At 39.6% G+C, this 26652-nt stretch overlaps 1 protein-coding gene and 1 pseudogene across 3 annotated transcripts; both read right to left on the bottom strand.

The window, feature by feature from the left end:
- Positions 1–1200: 1200 nt before the first annotated feature.
- On the bottom strand, positions 1201–19416 carry LOC308552079 (cytochrome c oxidase assembly protein COX16 homolog, mitochondrial). 2 transcript variants are annotated; one of them, XM_081163040.1, is made up of 4 exons: positions 15937–19416; positions 13549–13620; positions 4573–4635; positions 1201–1549 (listed from the first exon to the last, which is right to left on the bottom strand). In XM_081163040.1, the coding sequence occupies exons 1-4, from the start codon at positions 16003–16005 to the stop codon at positions 1433–1435; spliced, it is 321 nt and encodes a 106-aa protein (XP_081019166.1). In that variant the 5' UTR covers positions 16006–19416; the 3' UTR covers positions 1201–1432. The 2 variants fall into 2 exon arrangements, with proteins under 2 accessions (XP_081019166.1, XP_081019167.1); XM_081163041.1 differs by lacking the exon at positions 15937–19416 and adding an exon at positions 14845–15872.
- A 964-nt stretch (positions 19417–20380) lies between these two features.
- LOC308552077 (synaptojanin-2-binding protein pseudogene) lies at positions 20381–24662 on the bottom strand (annotated as a pseudogene). Its single transcript has 2 exons — positions 24567–24662; positions 20381–22951 (listed from the first exon to the last, which is right to left on the bottom strand). The product of its transcript is annotated as a synaptojanin-2-binding protein pseudogene (transcript).
- Between the last annotated feature and the right edge of the window lie 1990 nt (positions 24663–26652).

The raw sequence follows: 26652 nt of genomic DNA on the forward strand, positions 1-26652 counted from the left end.
CTCAGATAACTAAGTCTTATGAGTCAGCTCTATCACAAATTATCACCACTAGATAATCAGCTTGCTTTGCTTTTTGCTAACACTGACCCACTGAAAATAGGTATTATTTATTATTTTGTTGTTGCTAATCCTCACCCGAGGATATTTTTTCCATTGCTTTTTAGAGAGAGTGAAAGGGAGGGAGTGAGCGGAAGACAGAGAGAAAGAAAAACACTGATGTGAGAGAAACACATTGACTGGTTGCCTCCTGCATGTGCCCCGATCAGGGCTGGGGATCAACCTGCAACCCAGATACCTGCACTTGACCAGTAATCGAACCCAAGACCCTTTGACACACGGGCTGACACTCGAACCACTGAGCAACAGTAGCCAGGGCAAAAATAGGGATTTTGATTGCGGAAGAGGTGGGTGGATTTATAAATTGTTTTGGCAATTAACGTAGGGAAACAAGGCTGAAAAGAAGAAACTGAGTAAAAAAAACTAACTTTCCTCAATTCTACCCTTTTGCCTACCGTTTAGATCACAGCAAATGCTGGCCCTGGCCGGGTAGCTCAGTTGGTTAGAGCGTTGTCCCAATACACCAAGGTTGCGGGTTCAATCCCCGTTCAGGACACATACCAGAAGCAACCATTGGGTAAGTGGAACAACAAATTAATGTTTCTCTCTCTTTCTCTCTCCTCCCCTTCCTCTTTCTCTCTTAAATCAATAAAAAATAAAATAAATAAAATAAATCACAGCACATGCCAAGCTAAAAAATAAACTAGTTAATTTGCATGTCAAGGCATAAAGCATACCTTCAATCAGTGTTTCCCAAACTATAGTCATCTGTGGATTACCTGAATAAATTTGCCATTTCTGCATATAATATGTAATATTCCACGACTTTTGTCTTAACCAGGAAAGTATCATTGTCTTAACCATATTAATGGTATCAATACAATCATTAAGTGATGCTTTGGAAACTGATTAGCATACCATGTGAGGTACTATAAGTAAAGACAAGATTCTTATCAGACTGTGCTCAGTATTATCCATGTAGGTTGATACAACATCTCTGCTTGGTGTTCCTATGAGAATTTGGATCCAGACACTATTCTCATTAGGAATCAGGCTGAAGTGTCAAAATGCTGCCCTGGTGGCTGGGGGAAAAGGAGCATGACTGTGTATTTGAGAGTGGGAAAAAAGACAATTGTTAAGCAGCAGTGTTCACATTTTTATTGCGTGTTATAAAACATATGTGGTCAACATCTGTTACTTTCATTTGCAAATGGCAGAGTTGGGAAGCAAAAAACCTGTACCTGATCTTTTAATCATGACTATCTGTCACCAAATTACTCACATCCAGGCTTCTGCAGATCTGGAATTTTCTTTCCACCAGATAGGAGTACGTAGTGCAAATTCAGCTGGTAACATTAAAAAAAAATCAGCATAGTCAAGCTGTCTTAGTCTTTAAGATTTCTGGACTTCGTCCTTGGAGGAGATCAGGATCTTCCCAAGGCCTGGGTCCTCGAATATTCTTCCAGTCATCAAAAGCAGAATCCTTTATTTTCTATAGAGCCACAAAAATTAAAGTATGTATATTAGTGTAGGGGTCCTGTGGCTTTCATTAGGACATCAATGAGCAAGTGAAAAGAATCCAAACGGCCCTCACTTATAATTTTAGTAAATAAATCACTGCATATCAAGCATAACAACTGAAGTGACATATTTCTTAGGATTAGGAATTTTTCTTGCTTGCCTTCGATGTAAATGCCCATCTTTTTCCCTATCACAATAAAACGATTAAAATAAAATTTTAAAAATGTACATGCCTTGTTTTTGAGAGCACAGAGAAAGGGAAGAAGCTAGGAAAACAGAAGTCCAACTCCAAAGGCTGACCCAGCAGAATAATGACCAGCATGCATTAGCAGGAGTGACAGTAGTAAGTGAGAGGAAAAGAACAAAGGTGGAGACCCCGAAGGCTGCTAGAAGGACAAAAACAGACTAAGATGATTTGTCCTGCACCTGAGAAGTGAGCATGGGCTCAAGAATGAAAAGACATTCCCCAGAGCTGCCATGAGCAAAGCCCATTCGGGTAATAAAAACTACTTAGCTACAGTTGGATCACTGTACCTTCCGTCAGTGTGAAATGTCTCCCAGGCATAAGAATAAAGGTAGGATAAAAGGGAAAAACATGAGTGTTTCTTCACCCTTCCAACAGTAACTTCCATTCATCTGCTTTCACTGTTCTAGACTAACTGAGTGAATTAAATAGAAAAAGAGGCTCAGAGAACACAGGATACCTTATATCCAAAGACAGGGAATAAAAGAAGTTTACCTTGACACTTGGATACTGAGCTTTACTCTTTTACTAATGAGCTGTATAACCTTGGGCGAGTAACTGAAGCCATCTGGGCACTAATTCCCTCATAAGTAATAATAAAAAGGCTGGAACAAATGGTCTACGTGGTTTCTTCAGGTACCAAACTCTACGGTTTCTAAAAGAACTAAAATCCACTCTGAGACAAACCCTCCACAGCATCACTACTGACACAGTACTCATATATTGAGAAGTAGCAAGTTATAGGTTTGAACAAAATAATGGGGAAGTAGTGAATGAAATCATTTCTCTAAATTCACTTATAGTTTTACCAGGAGTTTATACTGAATATATATGGATGAACAAAATTTTATTAATTTAATGTGCAAGAAAAAAGTAAATTATTTTCAAGTATAGTTATGAAATCATCCAAAATTATAAAAAGGTTTTAAAAAAAGAATAATAGCCTTCACCCAGATAACATAAGACACACATGCTCAAGAGAATTTAAGAATAATTATTGGATGGGATACAAAGTTGGCAGAACAACTTCATGTAAAAGTGCTCCAGTCTTCAGAGATCTTTGGTGAATAAAAGATTCTCTGTAGAATTCTGCAAAACATGCAGTCGTTGAAGACTAGGCTGTATGAGCCCTAGGTGGGCGAGACCACCTAAGGCTCACTAGTTAACAGCCAACTGCTATAGAACTGATTGTGGAACAGAGTCAAGAAGTGCTGAGGAAAAGCAGTGTCAGTACTGGATTTTCAGCAGTTGTCACAGTGGACTTAATACCTAGTTGCTTCCTTCACAGCCAGCTGAGACACCAAAAAGCTGCTCTTTAGGAATAAGAATGATGTCAAGAGAAAGACCTACTTAAGACTCATCCAACAAAGCTTAAAACTAAGTAAGCTCTGACAAGATCCTTTGGGGAGACAATTTGAACAATGAGATCTACAAAACGGGGTTTAGGAAGCACCAAAGCCTTTCCACAGTTCCTCCCTTATACAGCACAAAACCAAGTTCAAAATAACCAGCCAATAATTGAACTGCCTGCTAAAAGTTCAGATCTCTTCAATGTATTATTCACAATGTCCACCTTTCAGTAAAAAATGACCAAACACACAAAGAAACAGAAAAATACAGGGGTAGGTTTACATAATACAAATAAATACAATAATAAATAAATAATAATAGAAGAAACTGTTTCATGTACACTGTACTTGCAGCCGTCAACCGACTTTTGCCCACCCCTGTATAATTCATAGGTAAAAAATAGAGAGAGACATCGTCCTCCCTCATCACATTCTATGATACAATGTGTAATTTATTAAACTCTCTGATTTATGCTAATCAAATGGGTAGGAAATGACACCTCATTATAATTTTAAGTAACATTCCCATTATAAGTTGAGCATCTCTTCAAGTTTAAGAAAGATATTTATTTCCCTTCCTCTGAACTCTTTACAATGCTTCGCCCATGTTCCTACTGACCAACTAAATGGCTGAACTTTTCCATTTTGATTTGTAGATGTTCTTCATATTTCAATGAATTCATCATAATAAAGATAAATATTTTTAGGATTCCTCACTTAACTACTGACTTTATATGCATTTTTTTTTTATTTTTAGGCTGAACTTCTGAATTTTTAATTATGAACTCACCAATCTTTACTTTTAAAGCTTCTGGGTTTGGTATCACATTATTTTATTTTATTATTTTTTTATTTTATTTTTTATTTTATTTTATATTTTATTTTATTTATTTTTTAAAAATATATCTTTATTGATTTCAGAGAGAGGAAAGGAGAGGGAGAGAGAGAGACAGAAACATCAATGATTAGAGAGTCACTGATCGAGCCCACACATCAGGCATGTGCCCTGACCGGGAATCAAACCCCAATCGCCTGGATCCCAGGTCGACACTCAACGGCTGAGCCACGCCTGGCCGGGCGGTATCACATTATTTTAAATAGGCTTTTTTGACACGAGACCACAAAGAAGAATGTTCATTTTTTTCCTCCTCGGACTTTTAGCATTTTGGGTTTTTATTTGTAAATTCTTGATCCATCTAAAACGTATTCATTTATAGTGTATGAAATATACATCCATCTTTGTTTTCTTTTCAAATGACTACATAGTTGTCCCAATACCATATAGTTAAGGTAAATGTTTTTTCTGCACTGTTAATCATTGAAGTTTACCTTAAGGCAGACAGAACCAGTCACTGACAGGGAGGATTGTTACAAAAGAAAGACTATATTAACATACTGTACCTCATACTCTGATTCCAGTGACATTTTATTCATTTTCAGTCTTTTTTCTAACTCAGGATCAATCTGTAAAACAGAAAGAGGACCTATACATTATTTAAGTCTGTAGGATTTAATTTTCAATTTAAAGTTATATAAGGGATGGCTAGGATGGTATGGTAGATGACAAACACATGGCAAAATCTCCATCATCCATCACCCATCCATCCATCGAATCGCATAATGATAACTGATGTAGTACTACCACCACCAGTACTACTAACAGCAGCTAATGTTTACTGAGGACTTGTTATGTACCAGGCATTTTGACATATAAATACCTCTTTTATCCTCATAAAAACCTAAGGTAAGTATTAGTAGTATGATCACAACTAAGGAAAGCAGGACACAGGGAGTTTGAATAATTTGTCAAAGAGGCAGAACTTTGCTCTGAACCTTGGCCCTCTGCCTGCATGCTATTAACCGCCACCCTAAATTATGTTATTACACAAAAATGTTATGCTAATAAATAGAATGCTGCTCTTGAAAACAAAAAAGAACACCTTCCATGTACCGAAAACAAAGAAGTATCTACGAAAAAATCAGACAGGATTCCACGGTGGTGCCGTATTACCTGTGCATGGCAAAGTCTTTAGGAAAGAAGAATGTGATTGCTGAAATTAATAAACCAACAACAACAAAATCCAAATTAAATTAAATGGGATAGCTGAATAGTGACTGAACACAGCAACCAAATTAGTGCACTAGAAATACAACCTGAGGATTTCACTAGAATGATGCACAAAGAGATGGGATGAATGAAAGGTGTATTATGAAAGCTAGATCCAAAAGTTCCAACATGTCTATTAGGGGTTTCAGAAACAGTGAAAAGAATGGAATAAGGGCAATAAATAATTAATCAGTAATTAAAAAGAAATGAATCCTTAGACTGAAAGAACACAATAAAAAATACCCACAACAAAACAAAAAAAGCCCATCTTAAGTAATAGCAAAGCTTTAGAATATTAAGGATAAAAAGAAAATCTCAAAAGAAAAATAAGATGAAAAGACAGATTACTTACAAAGGGATGAGAATTAGAAAAAAAACCTCAATTTTAAATGCTAAAATAAAATGAAACTATTCTTCAATGTTGATTATGGAGAGATTATTCTGAACCTCAATTTTACTTTTACTATATTCTTATTTCTTCCTCCTTGGCTTCTACTTGATTGAGGTTTTCTCTATCGCTGTTTTGAGTGGTAGAAATACATATAAACATATCAATAATTCCAGTAAATATTGAATTTCATCTATTAAATATTTTTCTGACTGAAATTTTTAGAAATCCAGCTATATACTATACTATTTATGAGAAATGTACTTAAAAAATAAAAGCACAAGGTTGAAGACAGAAGGTTACAAAAATGATACAACACAAAAAATACTAGTGGGGGTGGATATTCAATACATAGCTATATATATAGTTTATATATACATAAAATATATAAAATATTTTTATACTTTTGTACATAAATTATATATACACATACACTTACATATATTTTAATCCTCACCTGAGGAGTGAGGATATTTTTTTCCATTGATTTTAGAGAGAGTGGAAGGGAAGGTGGGAGGGGGACAGAGCGAGAAATGATGATGTGACAGAGACACATGGACTGGATGCTTCCCACACGCACCCCAACCAATGGCGGGGACTGCAACTCAGGTACCTGCCCTTGACAAGAATCAAACCCTTGATCCTCTGAAGGACAGGCTGATGCTCTAAGCACTGAGCAACGCCAGCCAGGGACATACCAATATTTTTTTTTAACTTACCTTTATTGTTGTAAGTATTACAAATGTCCCCTTTTTCCCCCATTGACCCCTTCCACCCTGTACCCCTCCCTCCAGGCCTTCAACCCCACTACTGTCTGTGTCCATGGGTTATACACATAAAGTCTAATGTTAATCTCTCACCACCCACCCCTGCCTTCCCTCTGAGACTCTTCAGTCTTCCATGCTTCTATGTCTCTGGATCTACTTTATTCATCAGTTTATTTTGTTCATTAGATTTCACATGAGTAAGATCATGTGACACTTGTCTTTCTCTGACTGGCTTATTTCCTTTAGCATGATATTCTCCAAGTCTCACCATGCTGTCTCTAAGGGTAAGGGATCCTTCTTTTTTACGGCTGCATAGTATTTCATTATGTAAATGTCCGAGAAGATGCTTGATATAATTTCAATCTTCTTGAACTTGTAGAGACTTGTTTCGTGTCCTAACATGTAGTCTATCTTTGAGATGTCCCATGTGCACTGAGGAGAATGCCTATTCTGCAGCTCTGAAGTGGAATGTTCTGTAAATGTCAATTAAATCCATCTAATCTAGTGTGTCATTTAGAGTCACTGTTTCCTTGTTGATTTTTTTGCCTGGAAGATCTATCCAGTGAAGTCAGTGGGGTGTTAAAGTCCCCTACTATGACTGTACTGCTGTCAACCTCTCCTTTAAAGTCCTCCAGAAGTTTTTTTGGGTTTTTTTCCAGCCTGTTGTGAGCCTTTTGTTCCGAGGTGGGTCTCTTGTAGACAGCACATATTTAGGTCTTGTTTTCTTATCCATTCAGCTATCCTATGTCTTTTGATTAGGACATTTAACCCATTTATATTTAAGATTATTATTGATAGGTACTTATCTGTTGCCATTTTATTTCTTTAGGCCTATGTTTCTCATTCTCTCTATTCCAACTTCTTATTACAGCAGTCCCTTTAACATTTCCTGCAGTGCTGGTTTGCTGGTGATCTACTCCTTTAGCCTTTATTTGTCTGGAAAGCTCTTTATTTCACCATCTATTTTGAATGATAGCCTTGCTGGATAGAAGAGTCTTGGATTCAGATCATTGTTTTGCATTACCTTCAATACTTCATGCCATTCCCTTCTGGCCTGTAGGCTTTCTGATGAGAAATCATCTGACAGCCTTATGGGAGCTCCTTTGTATGTAACAGATTGCTTTTCTCTTGCTCCCTTTAATATTCTTTGTCCTGAATTTTTGGCATTTTAATTATGATGTGTGTTGGCTTGGGCCTCTTTGGGTTCTTCTTGCTTGGGACTCTCTGTGCCTGCTGAACTTGTGTGACTTTTTCCTTGACCAGGTTAGGGAAGTTTCCTGCCACTATTTCTTCAAACAGGTTCTCTAACCCTTGCTTACTTTTGACCTCTTCTGGCACTTCTACGATGCAGATATTGTTGCGTTTAATGCTGTGCCACAGCTCCCTTAAACTGTAGTCCTGTTTTTTTATTGTTTTTTCTTTTTGGTTCTCTAATTGAGTGATTCTTTCTACCGTCTTCTAATTTGCTGATTCAATCCTCAGCTTCCCCTAATCTGCTGTTCATTCCTTCCAATGTTTTCTTTATTTCTATGTCATTCTTAATTTCCTTCATAGTTTCTATATCTTTTTTCATGTAATTGAGTATCTTTATGATCAGTATTCTGAACTCTGTATCTGATAGATTGCTTATCTCCATTTCATTTGGCTCTTTTTCTGGAGACTTGTTCTTTCATTTGAGGCTTGTATTTTGTCTCCCCATTTTGGCTGCCTCTTTGGATTTGTTTCTATGGATTAGGTAGATCTGCTAGGACTCCCAGGCTTTGGGATGGTCTCTGGTGTAGGCCAATGTCAGATGCTCTTTGTGACTGGCCTTGAGTACCCTGCTTGAAGTTTCCCACACTTCACAGCTTCTTGTTCCTTCTGCTGGGGATGAGTGTGTTTGGACAGGACCAAGATGGGTACCAAGGTCTGCTTTTCCAAGCCCTGGGTCCAGAAGGAAATCAGGGAGACACCCAAAGTACCCAGAGGCTGTTATTCAGTTTCTTAATGAGCCTCAGGCTATAGAAAGTACACAGGGTGGGGCCAGAGGTTTTCCAGCAGGGTGGGGCAACTGCGTCCTCCCCAGGCAGAAGCTGCTTGGAAGGTAAATTTCTGCCTGAGAAAGAAGTCCTCTGCCTTATGGGGGAATGACTCAGCACCAGAATCCAGATGGCTGCCCTCTGAGCTCTACTCCCCCAACCAGCCCCCCTGGATTCTCCTCACACTGCTCTAGTCCACTCTGCCTCTGCCAGAGCCCAAGGTGAGTGGCTGCACACAAAAGTTTGTGTGTTGGCCCTTTAAGAGGATGCCTGCATTTCCAGCCACCTCTCCCTGGCACACAGAAACCCTGCTGCTTTTCATAGCCAGATGTTATGTGGGTACCTTTCTCAGTCCTGGTGCTCTGGGCTGGGAACCCAGTTTGGAGTTAGGCCCCAGAGTTCTCAGTGGGAACCCCCCACAGCTGAGATATCCCTCTGAACCTTCAGCTGCTGCCTGTGGGAGCCCGGCCAGCCCTCTCGCACCTCCACACTTCCTGCCAGTCTCTATGTGGTCTCCACTTTTCATCCTTGATTATGACGATGCTCCCCAGCTAGTCTTCAGTTGCAGTTGATTATTCAGGGTGGTTTTTCTGAATTTTAGTTGTAATTCCAGTTTGGTCCTGGGAGAGCTTCAGTGTAGCTTCCACTCAATCTGCTGCCATCTTGGATCTCTCCATAGCAATATTTTTAATGGACAAAAGTTTCAAGGAAAACAGCATCAAAAAGGAACATTTTATATTCATAAATGGAACAAATTTTCAAGATGATGTTAGAATTATAAAATATTACATGACTACATCGCTTTGAAATTTACACAGCAAAATATATAAAAATATAAGTAATACACAAAACAAATTAGAGGAGCTTAATATATCTTTCCGAGAAAGTAACAGATCAAGTAAATTATAAACACGTATGACTTTTGAAGATATGAGTAAAATAATTACGTTCTTTCTAATAGGTCTATACAGAATTTTGAGCCCAGCAAATTTAGATTGCCATCATCCCCTCAAATGTACACATTAACCTGGAACAATTGCCCCGACTCCCCAAACATCCTTCTTTACCTGAAGATGGTATTTAAGGAGATGGCTTGGAACATTTTGGGGGAGCGTTTTACTAAGTTTTTCTGGGTATCTCCCATGTATATAGGAGGTATACATATTATTAAACTTCTGTTTGTTTTTCTCTTGTTAACCTGTCTTTTATTACAGGCAGAATCTCAGCCAAGAACCTAGCAGGGTAAAGGGAAAATTATATCTCCTTCCCTACAGTTGATTGAATCACTCTGAAAAATACTTTGGAAATTACATACATACCCTACAACCTTCAGTTGTACTTGTGCAACAAAAGAAATAGACAAGAATGTTCAGAACAGCATTACTTTCAGTAGGCAAACTGCGAATCAACCCAAATGTCTGTCAGTGGTAAAATGGATAAATAAAAAATGGTAACACTTAGTGGAATACCATATAGCAATGAAAGAATCACGGGGTCAGCAAGTATGGCCCAAATCTAGTGTAAAAATTCATGAAAAGAAACCTGATTTCAAATCAAGTTGGGAGGAACTCTCATGATCTACATTGATCATGAAGCCCAACAGGAACAACTCTTTGTTTATAATAGCGCTCCCAGCTTCCTCTTCTCCCAATCTCAAGTTCTTTTTTGCATATTTTGTAGTATGCTCTGTTTTGGTTATTTAACTCCCTAATCCAGCTGTACGTGTCCTTCCATCTGTCATTAAAATAACAATCATTTAGCTTTCTTTTTTGGTGATGTCTGGATCATACTGGCATTGGTACTGTAATTTTTCTCATTTCTATTATCTGAATCTTAGGAAACCTGGTCACTATACTTGTAATGTTAAAAATTAAACCAGCACTAATTCCTTGCAAAGTACAACAGACAAAGCCAAAAAAACACACACACACCAAAAAAAAAACTGGTAATGCTCAGGATTACAACACACTTAACTGCACACTTATATCGTATTACTTGGCGTGAAGCAACAATGGATGATATATTATTGTGAATCCATGGCTGTCAGCATTAAGAATCAGGAGATAAAAGAGCAATGGCCACTAAGGCAGGAAGAGAAACTATGTCATATCTATTTCATACTGAAATTGAAAGCTACTGCTTTCAGTTTATTTTCTTAGCCCATTTCATGGTTTCTATTTTTTCTTTTCCAATTAAAAAAATGTATTCTTAATTATAGTTTACACACACAGTATATTAGTTTCTGCTCTACAACATAGCGATTCAACATTTACATACCTTGCAAATCGATCACCACAATAAGTCCAGTAACCATCTGTCACCATATATAGTTATTACAATATTATTAGGATCTCATGGCTAGGTGGGCCAGGGTATTCTAAAATTCTAGAAAACTCTGTTCCTTATACTTTGCATCACATCCCTGTGTCGTCTCATGGTTTCTATACTTCCTTTTCAACCTTCTACACACATGACTGAAAAGCAGGAAATTTTGTGTCCTGGGAAGCTGGACTTCCAGTCCTAAAATCAGAATAGTTCCAGGCAAACTAAGATGGTTGGTTACCCTGAATCAATGCCACCTTTCTCTACCCATGTCAAAACTTCTCAACTGAACTTATCCTCTCTTGCTTCTTCTCAATCAAATTTGTCCTCTTAACCCCACTTTTGACCCCCTCTTGAATTCAACCTCAGCAATCTCGCTCTCTTGACTCCCCCTTGATCTCAACTTCTCAAACCTTGTTAACACCTGTCAACCTCAACCAATCTTATCCTTCGTCCCTCTCAAATTTAGTTCACTTCATCCTCTCTACCCTGTTTGAGCACAACCTCACTCAATGACTCGACTTTATCTCAGTTTAACTTCTCAACATCAAACAACCTAGTCTTCTAAATCTTAGGTCCTGCCCTCTGATCCTTCTCACCTGAACTGTCCTCTCAGCCTCCTTCCACAGACCTTGACCAACCATACCTCTCAACCTTACTCTCTTGACTTCAATCAACCTCTTTCTCTCAACTTTACCTAATTTTGTTCTCTTTACTTTAACCCCATCTTCTAGATCCCCCGTTATCCCAATCTCCTTCATTCTCTCTCCTTAACTTACCACCACCATTTATCCAATCCTCAAAACCAAACATCAAGTCATCTGAGATTTATTCATATTTTTATATTATGTATATCACATTAATCATCAAATACTATGTTTGCTGCTAAACTTTTTTCTGGAACCCATTTATTTCTCACTATCTTCATTGCACATTTTATTTCAGATTCCATTATTGTTCATCTATACTACTGTCAAAGCATCTGAATAGGTCTCTTTGCCTCCAGTTAAAACAATCTCTTCCTTACTATCTTGCTCCCCCAAACACCATCCACCCTGTACTATGTTGCCAAAGAGATATTTCTAAAATGAAAATCTGACCATATACTTAATACTCCCTCTGTTATAGAATATTAATCATTTCCCCCATTTAGCTCTTACTCGTTCTTAAAACCTGAATTCAAAGGTTGACACCTCTAGCAGACCTTCCAAATACCCCATTCCCAAGTCTAATCTGTATGCCTCTATTTGAAGTTCTAGTAATGTTTTATGCAAAATTCTAATATACCATTTTCCTGGGCACTGTTATATGTTTGGGTACATGTTCACATTTAGATGTCTTCCAGCTGCAATTATGCCATAAGCTTTGTAAGAATCAGTTTCTTAAATCTTTATCTGTAGGATCTAATACATGATAAACATATGACAACTATTCAATTATTTTTCAAATATATACGTGTTATCTTACTTCCAAAGGTCAGATTGTTATAACTTTCATCTTAAAGCAAAACAGAAAAGAATTCCTCAATAAAATAATTGGGATGTGCCCTGGCCCGAGTTCCCAAGTGGTTAGAGCACTGGCCCACACACCAAAGGGTCTCGGGTTCAACTCCCAGTCAAGGGCATGTACCTGCGTTGCGGGTTCACTCCCTGGCCCTGGTTGAGGCAGGTGTGGGAGGTAACCAATCCACGTGTCTCTCTCATATCGATGCTTCTCTCTCTCTCCCTTCATCCCTCCCTCCCTTCCAGTCTCTCTGAAAAGCAATGGAAAAAATATCCTCAGGTGAGGATTAACAACAACAAAAATTGGGATGCTAACAGATCTTTTAACTCAATTGATAATTGCCCTATTCCCTTATAGAAACCATTGTACCATATTCTTTTAAAATGTAATATTCATTCTAATAATACCTATTGTCTTTAGGACTAGCTGGAGTTGGTGTTTCTCTTAAACCATAAAATTAACTGAGCAAATTGAATAGGCCTTTGATACTCTTTACTTTAGCACCCATGTTACTGAGGTCTGCTAATGAAATTTATCTATTACTCGGAGAAAAACAAATATCAGATGTGTGCCACACACAAAAACTACCTACTTCTCAATCAACCAGAATTCTTGTGTAACACTTGACTTGAATTTGACAGTAATTGGGTAATCACTGAGGGTGGGAATACTAGCTCTACCCCTCAATAGTCATATGACCTTAGGCAAGTTACTTAAGCTCTCTGGGCTTCAGTGTCCTCACCTATAAAATAAAGACAACCATATAGATATGAACCAGTACAGTCTTCCACAAAGGGATACTTATAAAAAGATAAGTATAACTATGTATAATGAAAAATAATTTTTCTTTCTTTTACTATAAGTTACTAAAGATGCACTACAATATAATTCATAAAATTACTGGTATTCATGTGAAATAGCTAATTTAAAATTGAAGTAATAAAACGGAGTGAAATTGTTGTCCCATGTTCTTTAGTCCCTTCTAAATCCTAAAAGCAACTACATCAGAGCACATGTTGTGGCAAAAAAGCTAACAATATTGCAAATTTTCTAGTGAATAGGAGAAAAATTACTAAACTCTTCACATTTCCTGATTCATTTCCATGTGATCATTAGTGTTGTTATAAAGAGTAAGAAAGAGCCCAATCATCATATATCAGTCCTGAAAGGCTAGACAAGACTCAGACTGCTTAGTATGCTGAGTATACACATCTCCTAAACCAGAACACACATATACACAGACACATGTCAAACTCCAACTACAGTTCTTACTTTAATCTTCACAGCATCATAACGGATTTGTGAAAACTCACGAAGACCAAAAGAACCTCCAACAATCAACAGCTGAAACAAAGAAAGGAAACAATTAAACAAAACAGAAGGGCAGAATTCAGTCTACTGATAGATTACTAATCTAAATGCCCCAACAGCGATAGATTATACAAAATCTTATAGATTATCTTTCCTGGTTAATTACCATTCACCTTTCAGAACAGGTGCTTTATATACTGTCACTGGGAAACGTTTTAGCACATTACCAAATACCAAAATCAGTACTCCACACTTGTACCTGACCTTATGGTTTAAGTATCATCACAAGCATTTTATTAGTTCATCCTTACAAAAGACGTGTGAGCTAAAGAAAAAATCCATTTAATAGATGACTTGTCCATGATCACAATGGATAACGCCAGGAATAAAATTCTGGCCTTGTTTCTTCAAGACCAGAATTCTTTCAATTTTATATTTTACAAAATAAGCCAATGGAAGAGCATTTTTCTCCACTTCCTTAGCAAGTGATAAAAGAATCTCATGGAATATGCCATATCCCTCAGTATATGGTCAATCTTAAAAGAGCCCTCGAATTGTCATTGTTGCTTTATCATCCCATCAATAATCTAATGGGCTTTAATTCCTAATCCTAAAGCTGCAAAAGTCTAACACTTGGAAAAACATTAAGTTTAATCCCTATCTTCCTTATTAATATTACCAATTAAAGAAATACAATGCCCTAGCCGGTTTGGCTCAGTGGTTAGAGTGTCAGCCCTAGGACTGAAGGGTCCTGGGCTCTATCCCTGCCCTGGTCAGGGCAGGTGCAGGAGGCAACCAATTGATGTGTCTCTCTCACATGAATGTTTCTTTCTCTATTTCTGTCTCCTTTCCACTCTCTCTGAAAAGCAATGGAACAAATATCCTCAGGTGAGGATAAAAAAAAAAAAAAAAAGACAAAAAGACATAAAACCATAAAACATCATGAAATATAAAAATTTATCATTTTGAAGTTGGAATATCAAAAAAACCTTGAGACTACAAATTTCAAAACCCAATAAATCTGACCACATAAAAATGTAAAACATCTATCCCAACAAATACATGAAATTAAAACAACATAAATCAAAATACAACAAATCAGGTACATATCTGTGATTTATAAGCAGCTAATATTTGCAATGTTAATATGTAAGAATTCCTTGTAAAATGAAATAATTTTTGTCTCTTAGTTTCAATGCAAAGACACACCCCTGGTTTTCCTAACTCCTTCTCAGTTTCCCTCTATTTATTCCTCACCTTTCCAAGTTTCATACCTCTTCTACCTATTCACAACCAACACTGAGTCCCTAGGTGAAGTCTTCCAGTTCCATGGATTTAAATGTAGCCTCTATAACCTAACAGCCTCCAAGTGTACATTTTCAACAGGAAATAGCCCCCTGAACTAAAGATCTGCCTTCCTACTGGGCATCTCCACTTAAAAGTCTAGCAAGAATATACAAATTAACATTTTTTTAAAAAGCCTTCTGATTTTTACCCCAACACTCTCTCTACCCCAACCTGCCCCTAATCACTAGTTCACATCCCGGAAAATGTCGATTACTTTCATCCAATTGCTCAAGCCAACTTCTTTAGTCATCTTTAGCTCCTCTCATTCCTATCTCACATCTAACCCATTCCGGAGTTGTCACCTCTACTTTTCAAAATATTTCTTGAATCTGACAATTTCTGACCATATCGTTTCCTAATACTGTAGTCCAGGCCACTATCATCTCTTTCCTGGAGCACTGTCATCACGGTACCCACATGTTACTTGGGGGGGGGGGGGTCTGGTCTTTGTCCTGGGTTCCTGGGAGGGAGCTGCTAACTCGGAATTTCCTGAGTGCTTTAAAAATATAAACATCGACCTTTCGAGGGCCGCTACGATGTGGCAGGCGCCGCGCTAAACACTCAATTCACAAGGTTTTACTTAACAACAACCCTGGAAGAATTAAGCCAGTTCACAAACTAGGAAGCTGAAACATGGAGATGCCCGCAACCGTACAGTTACATTAAGCAAATCCGTCTAGTTCCAGAGAGCCGGGCCACCGCCAAGCTGTAGAGGCGCGGGGCGGGGTGTTTAGTGATCATTCAGATTTGGAGTAAAATCTGGTTCTGCGTCGCTCTCGGAAGCACCAGGGAAGGTAGGAGGAGGGGCCTCGAGATCCCACTGCCCGGAGAAGACTAGAAATAGGGCTGCCTGAAAGCTCCCAACCTACCCCAGCCCCTTCCTAGCCCGGGCATCAGTTCCCCGCCTCTCGAGCTACAGGTACCCCGCGGTCTCCGTCCGGCCAAACTTGAGGTCCCACCCCTTCCGCAATCCCGCCCCCACACTTTTTCTCCAGCACTCACCAGCATGGGGACCCCGTAGCGAAGGGTCTTGCTCTTGCGCAAGGCGCGCGTCGTCGCGCGAGTAAACATGACAGAACTCTCCGACCCGCCCGCGCACCCGGCCAAGCAGGCCCCGCGCGGCCCCCCAAGTCTCAGCGGCCCAGGCCCCCTCCGAGACCAGGACGTCCTAGGCGCGTCCCCTTCCCTCAGCCTCCGGCCGCTCGTCCGCTCCGGTCAGGCCTCCGCCAGGCAAAAGCCATCGAGTCATCGTAACACACTCGCGCGGCCGCCCGGAAACCGAGCGTCAGAAGTTTGGTTCCGCAGGCCGGCTTGCTACAGGGACTTAGGGGTTTCAGTCGCCTTGGTGCTCGTCCTCCAGCCGTCTGGTGACCGGTACCGCCCACGCTCTGGGTCCTGACCAGCGTCTTCTTAAGACAGTGCCTAGGACGTAGTCGCTCGATAAAGTCAGCTAAAGAAAAAATAAAGTTGGAGATAGTTTCTATAGCTATTTAAACGGGGAATGGGGCCCGGCCGGGCGTGGCTCAGTGGTTAAGCGTCGACCTGGGATCAAGGCGATGAGGGTTCGATTCCCGGTCAGAGCACACGCTCGGGTTGTGGGCTGCAGCCGATCAGTGACACTCTAATCATTGATGTTTCTCTCTCTCTCTCTCCCTCTCCCTTCCTCTCTCTGAAATCAATAAAGATGTATTTAAATAAATAAGTAAGTAAATAAATAAATAAATGTGGGATGGGAAGTTGACCAGCTTAATAGAGATTTTCAGAAATAAATAAATCGCCACAAAAGATTAGGTTGAATGGTAATCAGTATAGTATCTTGCTAATCACTGAACCTTTAATGCTAATGGTTTTACTATGAAATAGCTTATACTCTTCATTTATGAATGTCAGTTCCTCACTCATTCAAACTATGTAGCACATCTTTATGTGGATCATTAGAAGGCTCCAGGAACACAAAGATGAAAAGAGGTGATTCCCTGCCTTAAAGACGCTGGCAGTCTAATGGGCACACAAGTGAACATGGGTCTAACTGCTGTGAGAGCTCAGGAAACAGCCCCCATGTGCCATTTACCAGGGCGAGTCAGAGAAAGCCTCACCTACCAAGAACTACATAGTCACTCCAACTTTCTCAGCAAGGAATTTGAGGCCCTTTGTGATATGACTTTGGCCTGCCTTTTCTGCCACTTTTCCTCATCCGCTCCATGCTCCATTCTGGAGGAGATAGCCTTCCCTGCGTATTTCAAGAACTTCCATCCCCTCACAGTGCAGCTTCAGGAACACCAGGTTCTTGAATCCTCCCTACTCCACAGGCAATGTCAATTACTCCCTGCTTGGGCGGTCCAGTAGCCTTTGACTAATATACATCACCGAGCATCATCACTGTAGTTTTAGTATATAAAGTCATTGTCGCGCTGCATAACATGTAAGCAAAATGAAAATAGCACAGTGGGAAGGATACTTCAGTTTGAATTTGAAACTTGGGGTTTTCCTTTTGGTTCTGGACTGAGGAAATGAGTCAAACCTGCCAACCACCATCACCACCCCCAAAAGCATCACCTAAACTGAATCAAGGGAGATTTTGGAGTATAAAAGGAAGACTGCTAATTCCTTTCCTCACTCCTATTTCTCCAACCTTTCCTCCAATCTCTCCAAGGAAGAAACACCTTGCAAATCTGGAACAGTAAGGAAGGTGGGAGGAGGTAACCTGAGAAGTTTGGGAGTGCTGGGAGAAAATTCTGTATATTTATGGGGGAGTCTGGAGCATTTGTAGAATGCAGGAGAGTTTAGGATTGAAACGATGGGCTTATAAACAGGGTCGTTATGGTTTATAAATAAGGTCTCCTTTAATGTTGTGATTCTTTTGTACTTTATTTTGGATTGTTTGACTTATGCTTTTTGTTGTGTCTTTGTTTAATCTGTGTGCAGAGAAGGAACCATACAGGGCCATAGGGTTTATTAGAGAATGTATTGTGACATATGCTAGATTTGTGTTTGGGATTGCTTCTCTCCTCATTCATCTCCTTTGATATTTCAGAACTCCGACAGCATCCAGGTTAGTTAAGTGTATTATTTTTCCCCTTTCCCTCAGATCATAGATTCCAAGGGCACTATTCTAAAAGTCTAGACCCTTTTCTATCTTTTAACTACAAAAACATCACCATACTGGATCCAACTTCAATAAAGCTTTTGTACTCAGCTAGAGGTTAACAATGGATTAAATAATACACATATACTCTAGGTAATACTATAGCTAATCATCTGTCACCCCTTCCAGATGAAGCATGTATTCAATTTAAGTGAATACATGTCTTCAGCCTCTCATTTGTTCAATCGTTCTAATAAGCATTTATTGAGAACCTTGAGATGACCCTGAAAATGCAACTAAATTGTAAGAACTACAAGTATGCTGGAAAATTGTCAGGAGACAAATTTGGGGTCAATGAGGAATTTAAGCACCAATTGAATAGTATTATATAGGTGGGAAACTCTATTGTCTATGTTTAGTGCCCACCTGAAGTATCACTACTTGTATACATCAGTTTCTTTTTTTAAATATATTTTTATTGATTTCAGAGAGAGGAACAGAGAGGTAGAAACATCAATGTTGAGAGTCATTGATCAGTTGCCTCCTGCACACCCCCCACTGAAGATCGAGCCTGAAACCCGGGCATGTGCCCTGACCGGGAATCAAACCTCGATCTCCTGGATCCTAGGTCGATGCTCAACTCCTGAGCCACACCTGCCAGGCTACCTCAGTTTCTTTATCTGTTAAATCAGAGTGACATTTGTCATCGTTTTTTTACAGTTCTCAAAAAACAAAAAAAACCCCACACACAAAATAGCTCATCAGTATGGCCTCTACTATCTTCTCTGAAATATGACTCAAATCCCATCTGTGCATTTCCAATGTAATAAACAATCAAAATGTTTACTCAGCCATTATAACTGTCACACTTCCAAGTGGGAAGATATAAAAATTTACATGCAGGAAACAAGGCATCTCCACCACGCAATCCAGTCCCTCAGGACTGGTTATGTTCTTGATCTCTAGGTACATTATCCTCCAGTATCTGCTCTACCATCACTTAACTCATGCAGATACATGAGAGTTATCAAAATCACCAATCTTGAGGACTTTAGCACTGAGGTCAGGCTTTAGAACTATGGCCAGATCTAATGGCTTATGGTATGAAAAGATTAGTTACTTCATGAATCTTTGTATGATTCCATAATTGACATCTAATATCTAATTTGATTCACTCAAAAACTTTATAAAGTTTGAAAGAGCATGAGTGCATATTCATTTTGCAGGTGAGCACATTGAGGCTCAGAAAGATTAAGAGGCTTGCACAAGGTCCCACTTTGTAAAGTAGTACAAATGCCCCAACTGGTACTAAACTTCCTATAGCATTTGACAACAGTATCTCCTTCTTAAATGCCCTCCTCCTGTGACTTCCAAGGATGCTTGGCTCTCATGGCTCCTCTCCAGCTTCAGGACTTTTTATCTCCTTCAGCTTTGTAGACTGCAAACTGGAGTCTTCGGCCCTTTTCCACCTTTGTTCTGCCCCAGGGACTCTCAAACTATAGTGTGCACAGAATCCCCTGGAGAGCTTGTTAAAACACAGATTGCTGGGTACCCTACTCAGTTTCTGAGTCAGTAGGTCTGGGATAAAGCCCAAGAATTTGCTTTTCTAAAAGCAAGTTTCCAGGTGATGCTGATGCTTTTGACCAGAGACCTCACTTTGAGAAGCACTGCCAGTGAGGAAATGTCATTGCTGGCGCACCTGTGGCCCTGAGTTTAAATCCTGATTCTGTTATTTCCACGTATGTAATCCGAAGGAGTAATCTTGTCCTCTTTTCTACGGTGTCTTTATAACAATACTTAGATCTCAGAGTTGTGAGGCATGAACAAATAGTGCTACCAACCAGGGTTTATAGTACAATAACTGGCACAGGATGCAGTAACAAATATTAATTTCCCTGTTCCACTATACATGGCTAGATGGTATGATTAATTAAATCAATTAGCACAGATAAAACTTGGCAGGAAAAGGAAACAGACGACTGACGCAAACAATGTCTTATTAGGGTTATATGTATACTGGCTAACTATAGAAAAGTGTCCTAAGTACATGGTCTTAAAAATACTTTTTTTTTTTTAAACTTTGAACACAGTAATTTAGGTGGTGGGAATAATTAGATACACTCTATAAAGTGACAGGAATATTAGATTCAATTTATAAAGAGCATAGACTTTTTAAAATGACTTACAATAGACTCTGACATCTTATCTATGATAATGTAGTCTTCTAGAGAATCAGAAATAAAAATATAGCACACCTGCCTAAAATGTTATTGACCCTTAGATGCTATTTAAATCCAGAGAAAACCAAAATTATTAAAGTGCATCAGAATCCCTATTATTAACCGAAGCAAAACTTCTAACAGTGATGGGATAGGTGTTCTCTTTATTTACACAAACCAATAAAAAACTAAAAATAGCTTTTCTTCTTGCTTGCCATTTTGCTTCCTTTGGTATGTATGTCCCAGGTCTTCTCAAGAGTTAATGTCCAAACCCTGAGGTGCATCCTGGGAGGCAAGTAGGCCCACTGCAGAAGTGGCTGCACATACCTCCAGATACAAGGAGAGCCCAAGAGGCTGCCTCCACAGTGGGGCAGTTGAGGCGAGAACTAAAATACTGTGTTTCTCTGTGGAACGTACAAATGCAGTTGTCTAAGTGAACAGTTCAGGTTTAAAGGCACGAGTCACACCAGCATTGTTTAAAGCCATTTTCTCCCTATAGGAATAGCTGACCCAGAGGCGAGGTCTTACTGGGATTTTTATTTTTAAAAGCCTTCCCTTTCCACTCTGGCCTCATGTCATTATGTGCCAGCTTTCTTTTTCTGAATACCTTTAAAAAAAAAAAAAAAAGTGATGGCTGTCTGCATATCTTTTTTTGCTACGTGTTGTGAACAGTACTATTTCTTTTATTAGTGTTTTCAACTGTTATTTAACCTGATGATATATATACTTTTAATTTCTCATCTACTTACAAATTCTCCTAACTAGACTGTGAGCTCCTAAAGGGTCCTTAAGTTGTCCCCTTCCTCCATGGAACTCTCTCAAGTGTCTCAATTCTCAGTAACTCTTCCCTTTTGTTGTCTGCAATATAAATCTGACACCAACTTACACTGCCCTGACTATGAGGCCAATTACGTTTTATGTGTATAGGTGTTCTCTTCCAAACTGGAACCAAAAATCCCTTTAGGATGGAGGCTATATGTATTTTACTACTCTGTAAAAGTGTATTAACAAAGCTGATGTACAATCAACATTTGTAAAATACCTGCTCGATCATCTGAGCTAAAAAACAGACACAACTGATCATCCGAGGGAAAGTCCTCATACTCTTGTTGTCAAGATTGTATGCATAAGGCCGATGGTCTAGCCGGTATATTTGGACTATGGAAATGATTTTCTTGAAGCCAGGAAATTAGCCTTGGGCCAGCTCTCCTGAGTGCTTTAAAACCACCCTTCAGCAGCACATAACCAGGATGTCCCTACCTTCTTATTAGCCTTAGTATTCCCCAGCATCCATTCCTCCGCATCCTTCCCTCAAGGTTTCCCTACGGAGCTTCCCTCCCTCCTAAACAAACAAACCTTTTCTTCCCTTCCCCACAAAATTGTTCATTCATTAAAAGCCCAGTGTTAAGAACTTTTTTTTAAAAAAACAACAACTAGCAATCCAAACCCTCTAAACTGAACTGAATCAGAAGCACGGCTGGTTTCATGCCCATGCTGCCCAGGAGCAGTTCCTTCGCTAAGATTTGCCTGTTACTAGAAACCGGAAAGACTGGCTGATAGCCTGAGCGCTCGGGCACCACCTTGGAGGCACTATCTTCTTTCTTTTTAGAGTTTTTTCTTTGGGTTGGTTTGGCCCCATCACTAGTGCTCTGACCACAATCATTCCAGCTGATACTTTCACAGGACTGTAAGGTATCAAAAAAGTCACTAGGGCAGACCAGAGATTGGCAAGATTTATCTTTAAATCTCAAAGGTTTTCGAACAGATTGACATGCGCAAAGCTGGATTATGGAATTTTGCCTCAATTTCACCTTAATTATTATGAGAAGAAATAAGAATTCTAAGATTTTAAATTAGTTGCTTTAGTTTTTTGTGTGTTTTTTTTTTTTTAATGACTCAGATTGGGCATCCTGTCAGGCTCTCTCTCACTCCCTCAATTAAGATCATCCCTTACATCAGGAACCTAGAAACCAGGGCAGCTTTCTACCTCTTTACCTCTCCATAAGGCATCACTGTTATACTATCATTTATGCATATATGTGTATACATGTGTAGATATATATTTGTTTTTTAAAAAGTAAAAATGGTCTCCTCATTATGTTTTGTTTGATACAGGCACCCAAGTATGTTGTCAGAAAGTAAATAAAGACCACAAAAACTTCCCAAGGAAGATCATTAAAAAGAAAAATCCTCTCTTCCTCTTATATCACACCGCTGGCCTTTGCAGCATGCCAGCTAAGAAAATAGGTATCACCATGGTGACGGGAAGACTGGACTTTTCCCTCTTTGGCTGTAGCTGAACTTCTACTGGCGGTCCTAGTAAAATGTCCAACTCCTCATTTGTTCTAAGCAAGTCTTTTCTTCAGCTTTCCTTCAAACAATGCCTTTCCTCTCCCATTAGAAAACGAGGACTTGGAGATTTTGAACAGCAAGGTTCTAGGCTGGGAAGCAGTCTCTTTAAATCATGTGTGAGCTATGCAAAGTGAGGGAAAGATATGGGAGAATGGCAGGGAGGATGAGAGAAAGGAAGAAATGTTCTCCTCATCAGGAGCACTGGGAGAAAGCAAGCTTTTCAAAGTTGTTGCCGGTATCTCATGAAGGCCCAGGCTGCTACCATGGCGAGGGCAAACAATGGCACCAGCACCATAGGTATGGGAATACCACTCGGCTCCCCTTCACCTCGATGTCCTATAGGCCCATTTTGCACCTGTAACTGGAAGGGAAAGAGAAATGTTAACTCTAGTGACCAATGTGTGTTTACAACAACTGAAATATCTGGGTTGACACATTACTTGGGTCTACAGTCTCTAGACTACCCAAAGCTGCAAATCCAGGCACTACCTAGCAGAGGGTGTCCTCTCCGTTTGTTCTTACTTGATACATCAATGTCACCAATTTGTTGGAAACAAAGTAAGTCTTATGGGGAGGCATCTGACTTTGCTGTGCTACTGACCTAACGGAACCCTGAAGGTAAATCAGATAACACCTTTCTGCTTTTGTACTGCTTCCACCAAGTTCTACGTGTATCATATCAGGAAATGAAGATATGAAATGAAGTCCATCGATCCTATAAGAAACCTGAAAATTACTGGGCGGGATGAGGGGGGACGTCCATCTTCCTAGAACGTTTACTTAGAAAGATTATCAGTCATTAGAGTACAATAAGAGCAGATCTGAGCGATGTTATTTAAATGATCTGTTATCTAACCGTAAGTTGCACATCGGTGTAATGCCATTATTTGGAAATACTTTACAATTCTCAAAAGGCACCCACTCCCTTCTAAGATGCGGTTGTGTCCTTCATCCCCTATTGTGTAACACTGGACACGGACAAAGGTGAAATCTGTATGGAATGGAGGTAAACAGATTCAGAGGTAAGTCAGTAAAAAGAAATCACATCCAGGCATCAAGTTAAGAGAAAAGAACTTTAAAGACACCTTGAACCTGTGTTGCAAATGCCCCCAAAATCCTTGCTATGGGAGGAATTATGTCTATAGGCTTCTCTTTCCATCATTCAAATTATAAGACACCTGACCTAAGAAGTGGATACAGGGATAGGTGCTGCCTTGACTGAATCCTGAATTCCATTTTCCGTTCTCCTGGAGCTCACCTTTGAGCATCAGGGCTTTGGTCAGGAGCGTCACCAAACTGATAAGTAAATGGTTCGTGGAGGTGAAAGGGAAAAGCACACAGTGACTAGGTATGAGGAAGCCCACCATCTTTGTACTTAGAGTTTTATAAACAAGAATGTTCAATGGCAGACATATGTTTTCCTTCTCTACTGAAAAACTGATTGTGGTTGTATTTTTTCCCCATTTATTTCAATTTGGTTGTCAAGTTTTATCTTTAAGGTACATTACCTTGAAGCTAGGACCTGGGTTGCAAAAGATACTGTGATGAATTTCCTTTGATGATAAGCAGAGTTCCAGAAGACCCTTGCCACACAAGCTGTTCAAAAGAGCGGGAGTGGCCCTGGCCTGTGTGTCCCAGTGGTTAGTGTCGGCCTGCACACCGAAGGGTAGAGGGTTCAAGGGCACATACCTGGGCTGTGGGTTCGCTCCCTGCCCCCAGTCGGAGTGCGTGTGGGAGACAACCAATCGATGTCCCTCTCTCCCCCCTCCCTCCCTCCCTCCCACTCTCTCTCTGAAAAGCATTGGAAAAAATATCCTCGGGTAAGGATTAACAAGAAAAAAAAGAATGGGAGCGAAAGGAAAAAAAGCCAAACACACCACTGAAGAGTACATCACAGGGTTTATTCACAAGAAAGGTACAAAAGCCTGGTGCCAGGTTCCTAGCAGCAAATAACACGACACCTACACGACACCTACCCTGTGCTGCACTCTCAGGGACACGGCATAGCCTGCGTTACGAAAGAGGTTTACAGCATCCTGGTGCAGCAGGTTCTTTAGGTCTTGGCCATTTACCTGTGGAAAACAGCAAGAAAAAGTAGTAAGTGGTAGAATGTAAACTCTCTGAAGTCAAAGATTTACTTTCGTGTGACCAAACATTTAAAAAACAAACTCCTACAAGAGCAAATTCCAAGGGTTAGGAGAATGGGTAAAGTCCCTTAGAACTCAGCATAACTGTTTTCAAAGCTATGTTTTCCTAAAATTGAAGTTCCATGGGCCATGTGAAGATCACTTAACTTAAAAAAAAAAAAAGGTAGTCTCCCTTTCATCTTAGCTCTTATGGCCTGTCTCATTTGGACACCTGGAATTCTTTTTGCTGTATTTGTATGTTTTCCATAAGCATCGGCCTAGCTTTCTACAGCTAGCATGGTCTTCCAGGTTTATTTCTAATCCCTGGTATTGCCACCTTCAACTCCAGAAATATAATTATATGAAACTCTCCCACAATTTATTTTGGTGTGGTACAAATCTACTGGCCCATTCTGTTGGTCTTGTTCTATTGTGAACAATTTCCCTTGATCCCATTAACACTCCTATCCTCCTCAAGTTTACCAAAAAACATGTTTCTGTGATAATACAAACATGCTTCTGGGTAGGTCAGTCTTACCACTTAGAGGTGAGAGATGTGAAGAACCACTGGTATTAATACTTTTTAGTGTCAGGAGTGACACTGGCTACAGTGCTATCTATCCTATGCTGCACTCAGTGACACAGCACAGCCCACTTTATGCAAGAACTACCTATCCGTTACACATGTCAACGTCACCAACAGCAGCAGCAGCAAAAACATCTATCTAACATGTTTACTCGGCAGGCTCTGTGCTACATGCTTTACATTATGAATTATCTAATTTAATTCTCACAATAATCCTATCAGGCAGACACTATTTTTATCTTGTTTTCACAGATGAAGAAACTGAAGCTTAGCAAGGTTAGGTAATTTACCCAAAGACATAGTAAGTGTAGAAGCTAGGATTAGGGTTTTTAAACACCGGAAGGAAGCTGAAAGTGCCCTGCATTTTATCATTCTTTCTGCACTACTCCTCCACTTTGACTCACCGACTCTTCTCTGCTCAGTGGAAGCCCAAGTCATTGACTTTTTGAACCCTCTGTCTTCCTTGACAGTGTTCCTTCTCCTAGGGGTTTGTCGTAGTCCTTCCACTCTATCTCCTGCCAATATCCTTGGTGAATTCATCTACCAACAGTTTGGCCTTCCCAAATTAATAGTTCCTACTACTACTAATTACTTCTACTCCACATTAGTCACCACTTGGCATAAGCCTTGGGCTTCAACGTTATGCAGTGAATTCCAATAATCAAATCCTACAGCCCCCTTTGCAGGCTCCAGACCACCTCCCCATTCTGCAGCTCTCCCCTGTCGGTTATGAATACTTGGCTCTCTTGGTTCTTCACTATTCCCTTCCTAATTCCTTTCCTCTTCCTTCCCTCTTAATATTCCTGTGTCAGCTGTCTCTTGTCATCTTACTTTTTCTCCCATGTGATCTTTCACAAGGTCAACTGTAATCTTCAAGACAACCCCCAAATTTGTATCCCTACTTCTACTTCCAGATTTACCTAATTTCCTGTTGGGTACCTGTACTTCGATATTCTGCTAGGCCCCAATTCAACACTTCCAAGGCCTCTTTATTACTTTCCACAAAACCAGACTATCCCAACTTCCTTCTTATTGCCACTACCATCCCTTCAGGCTAAAATTTTGATAATAGTTTTAAACTCTCCCCATTCTGTCAATATTCACATATAATATATTGCAAAATCCTGTAGTCTAACATAATGACATTCCTCATATGCTATTATTTTCTTTCTATTACCTCTCTCTTTAGGCTGTGGATACTTTTAGTTGAACTATTGTAATCTTCTTTCTGATTTACTTTTCTCTGGGTACTCCCCCATACCACCCTATTCAAACACTATGTCTCCAGACCAATCTTTCTAAAGCACAATTCTGTTTATAGCACTTTATGGCTCAAAAACAAAAGCAGAA

Source organism: Miniopterus schreibersii (genome assembly GCF_964146895.1).
Source record: "Miniopterus schreibersii genome assembly, contig: HAP1_SCAFFOLD_152, whole genome shotgun sequence".
Lineage (NCBI taxonomy): Eukaryota > Metazoa > Chordata > Mammalia > Chiroptera > Miniopteridae > Miniopterus > Miniopterus schreibersii.

What these genes read in the sequence shown, in the direction of transcription:
- LOC308552079 (XM_081163040.1), bottom strand. Translation starts at nt 16,005, where the DNA reads ATGTTTACTCGCGCGACGACGCGCGCCTTGCGCAAGAGCAAGACCCTT. An exon ending in ATGATGCTGTGAAGATTAAA is followed by an intron (nt 4,636 to 13,548) that starts GTAAGAACTGTA and finishes TCTGTTTTACAG; the next exon opens with ATTGATCCTGAGTTAGAAAA. An exon ending in CACTGGAATCAGAGTATGAG is followed by an intron (nt 1,550 to 4,572) that starts GTACAGTATGTT and finishes GTGGCTCTATAG; the next exon opens with AAAATAAAGGATTCTGCTTT.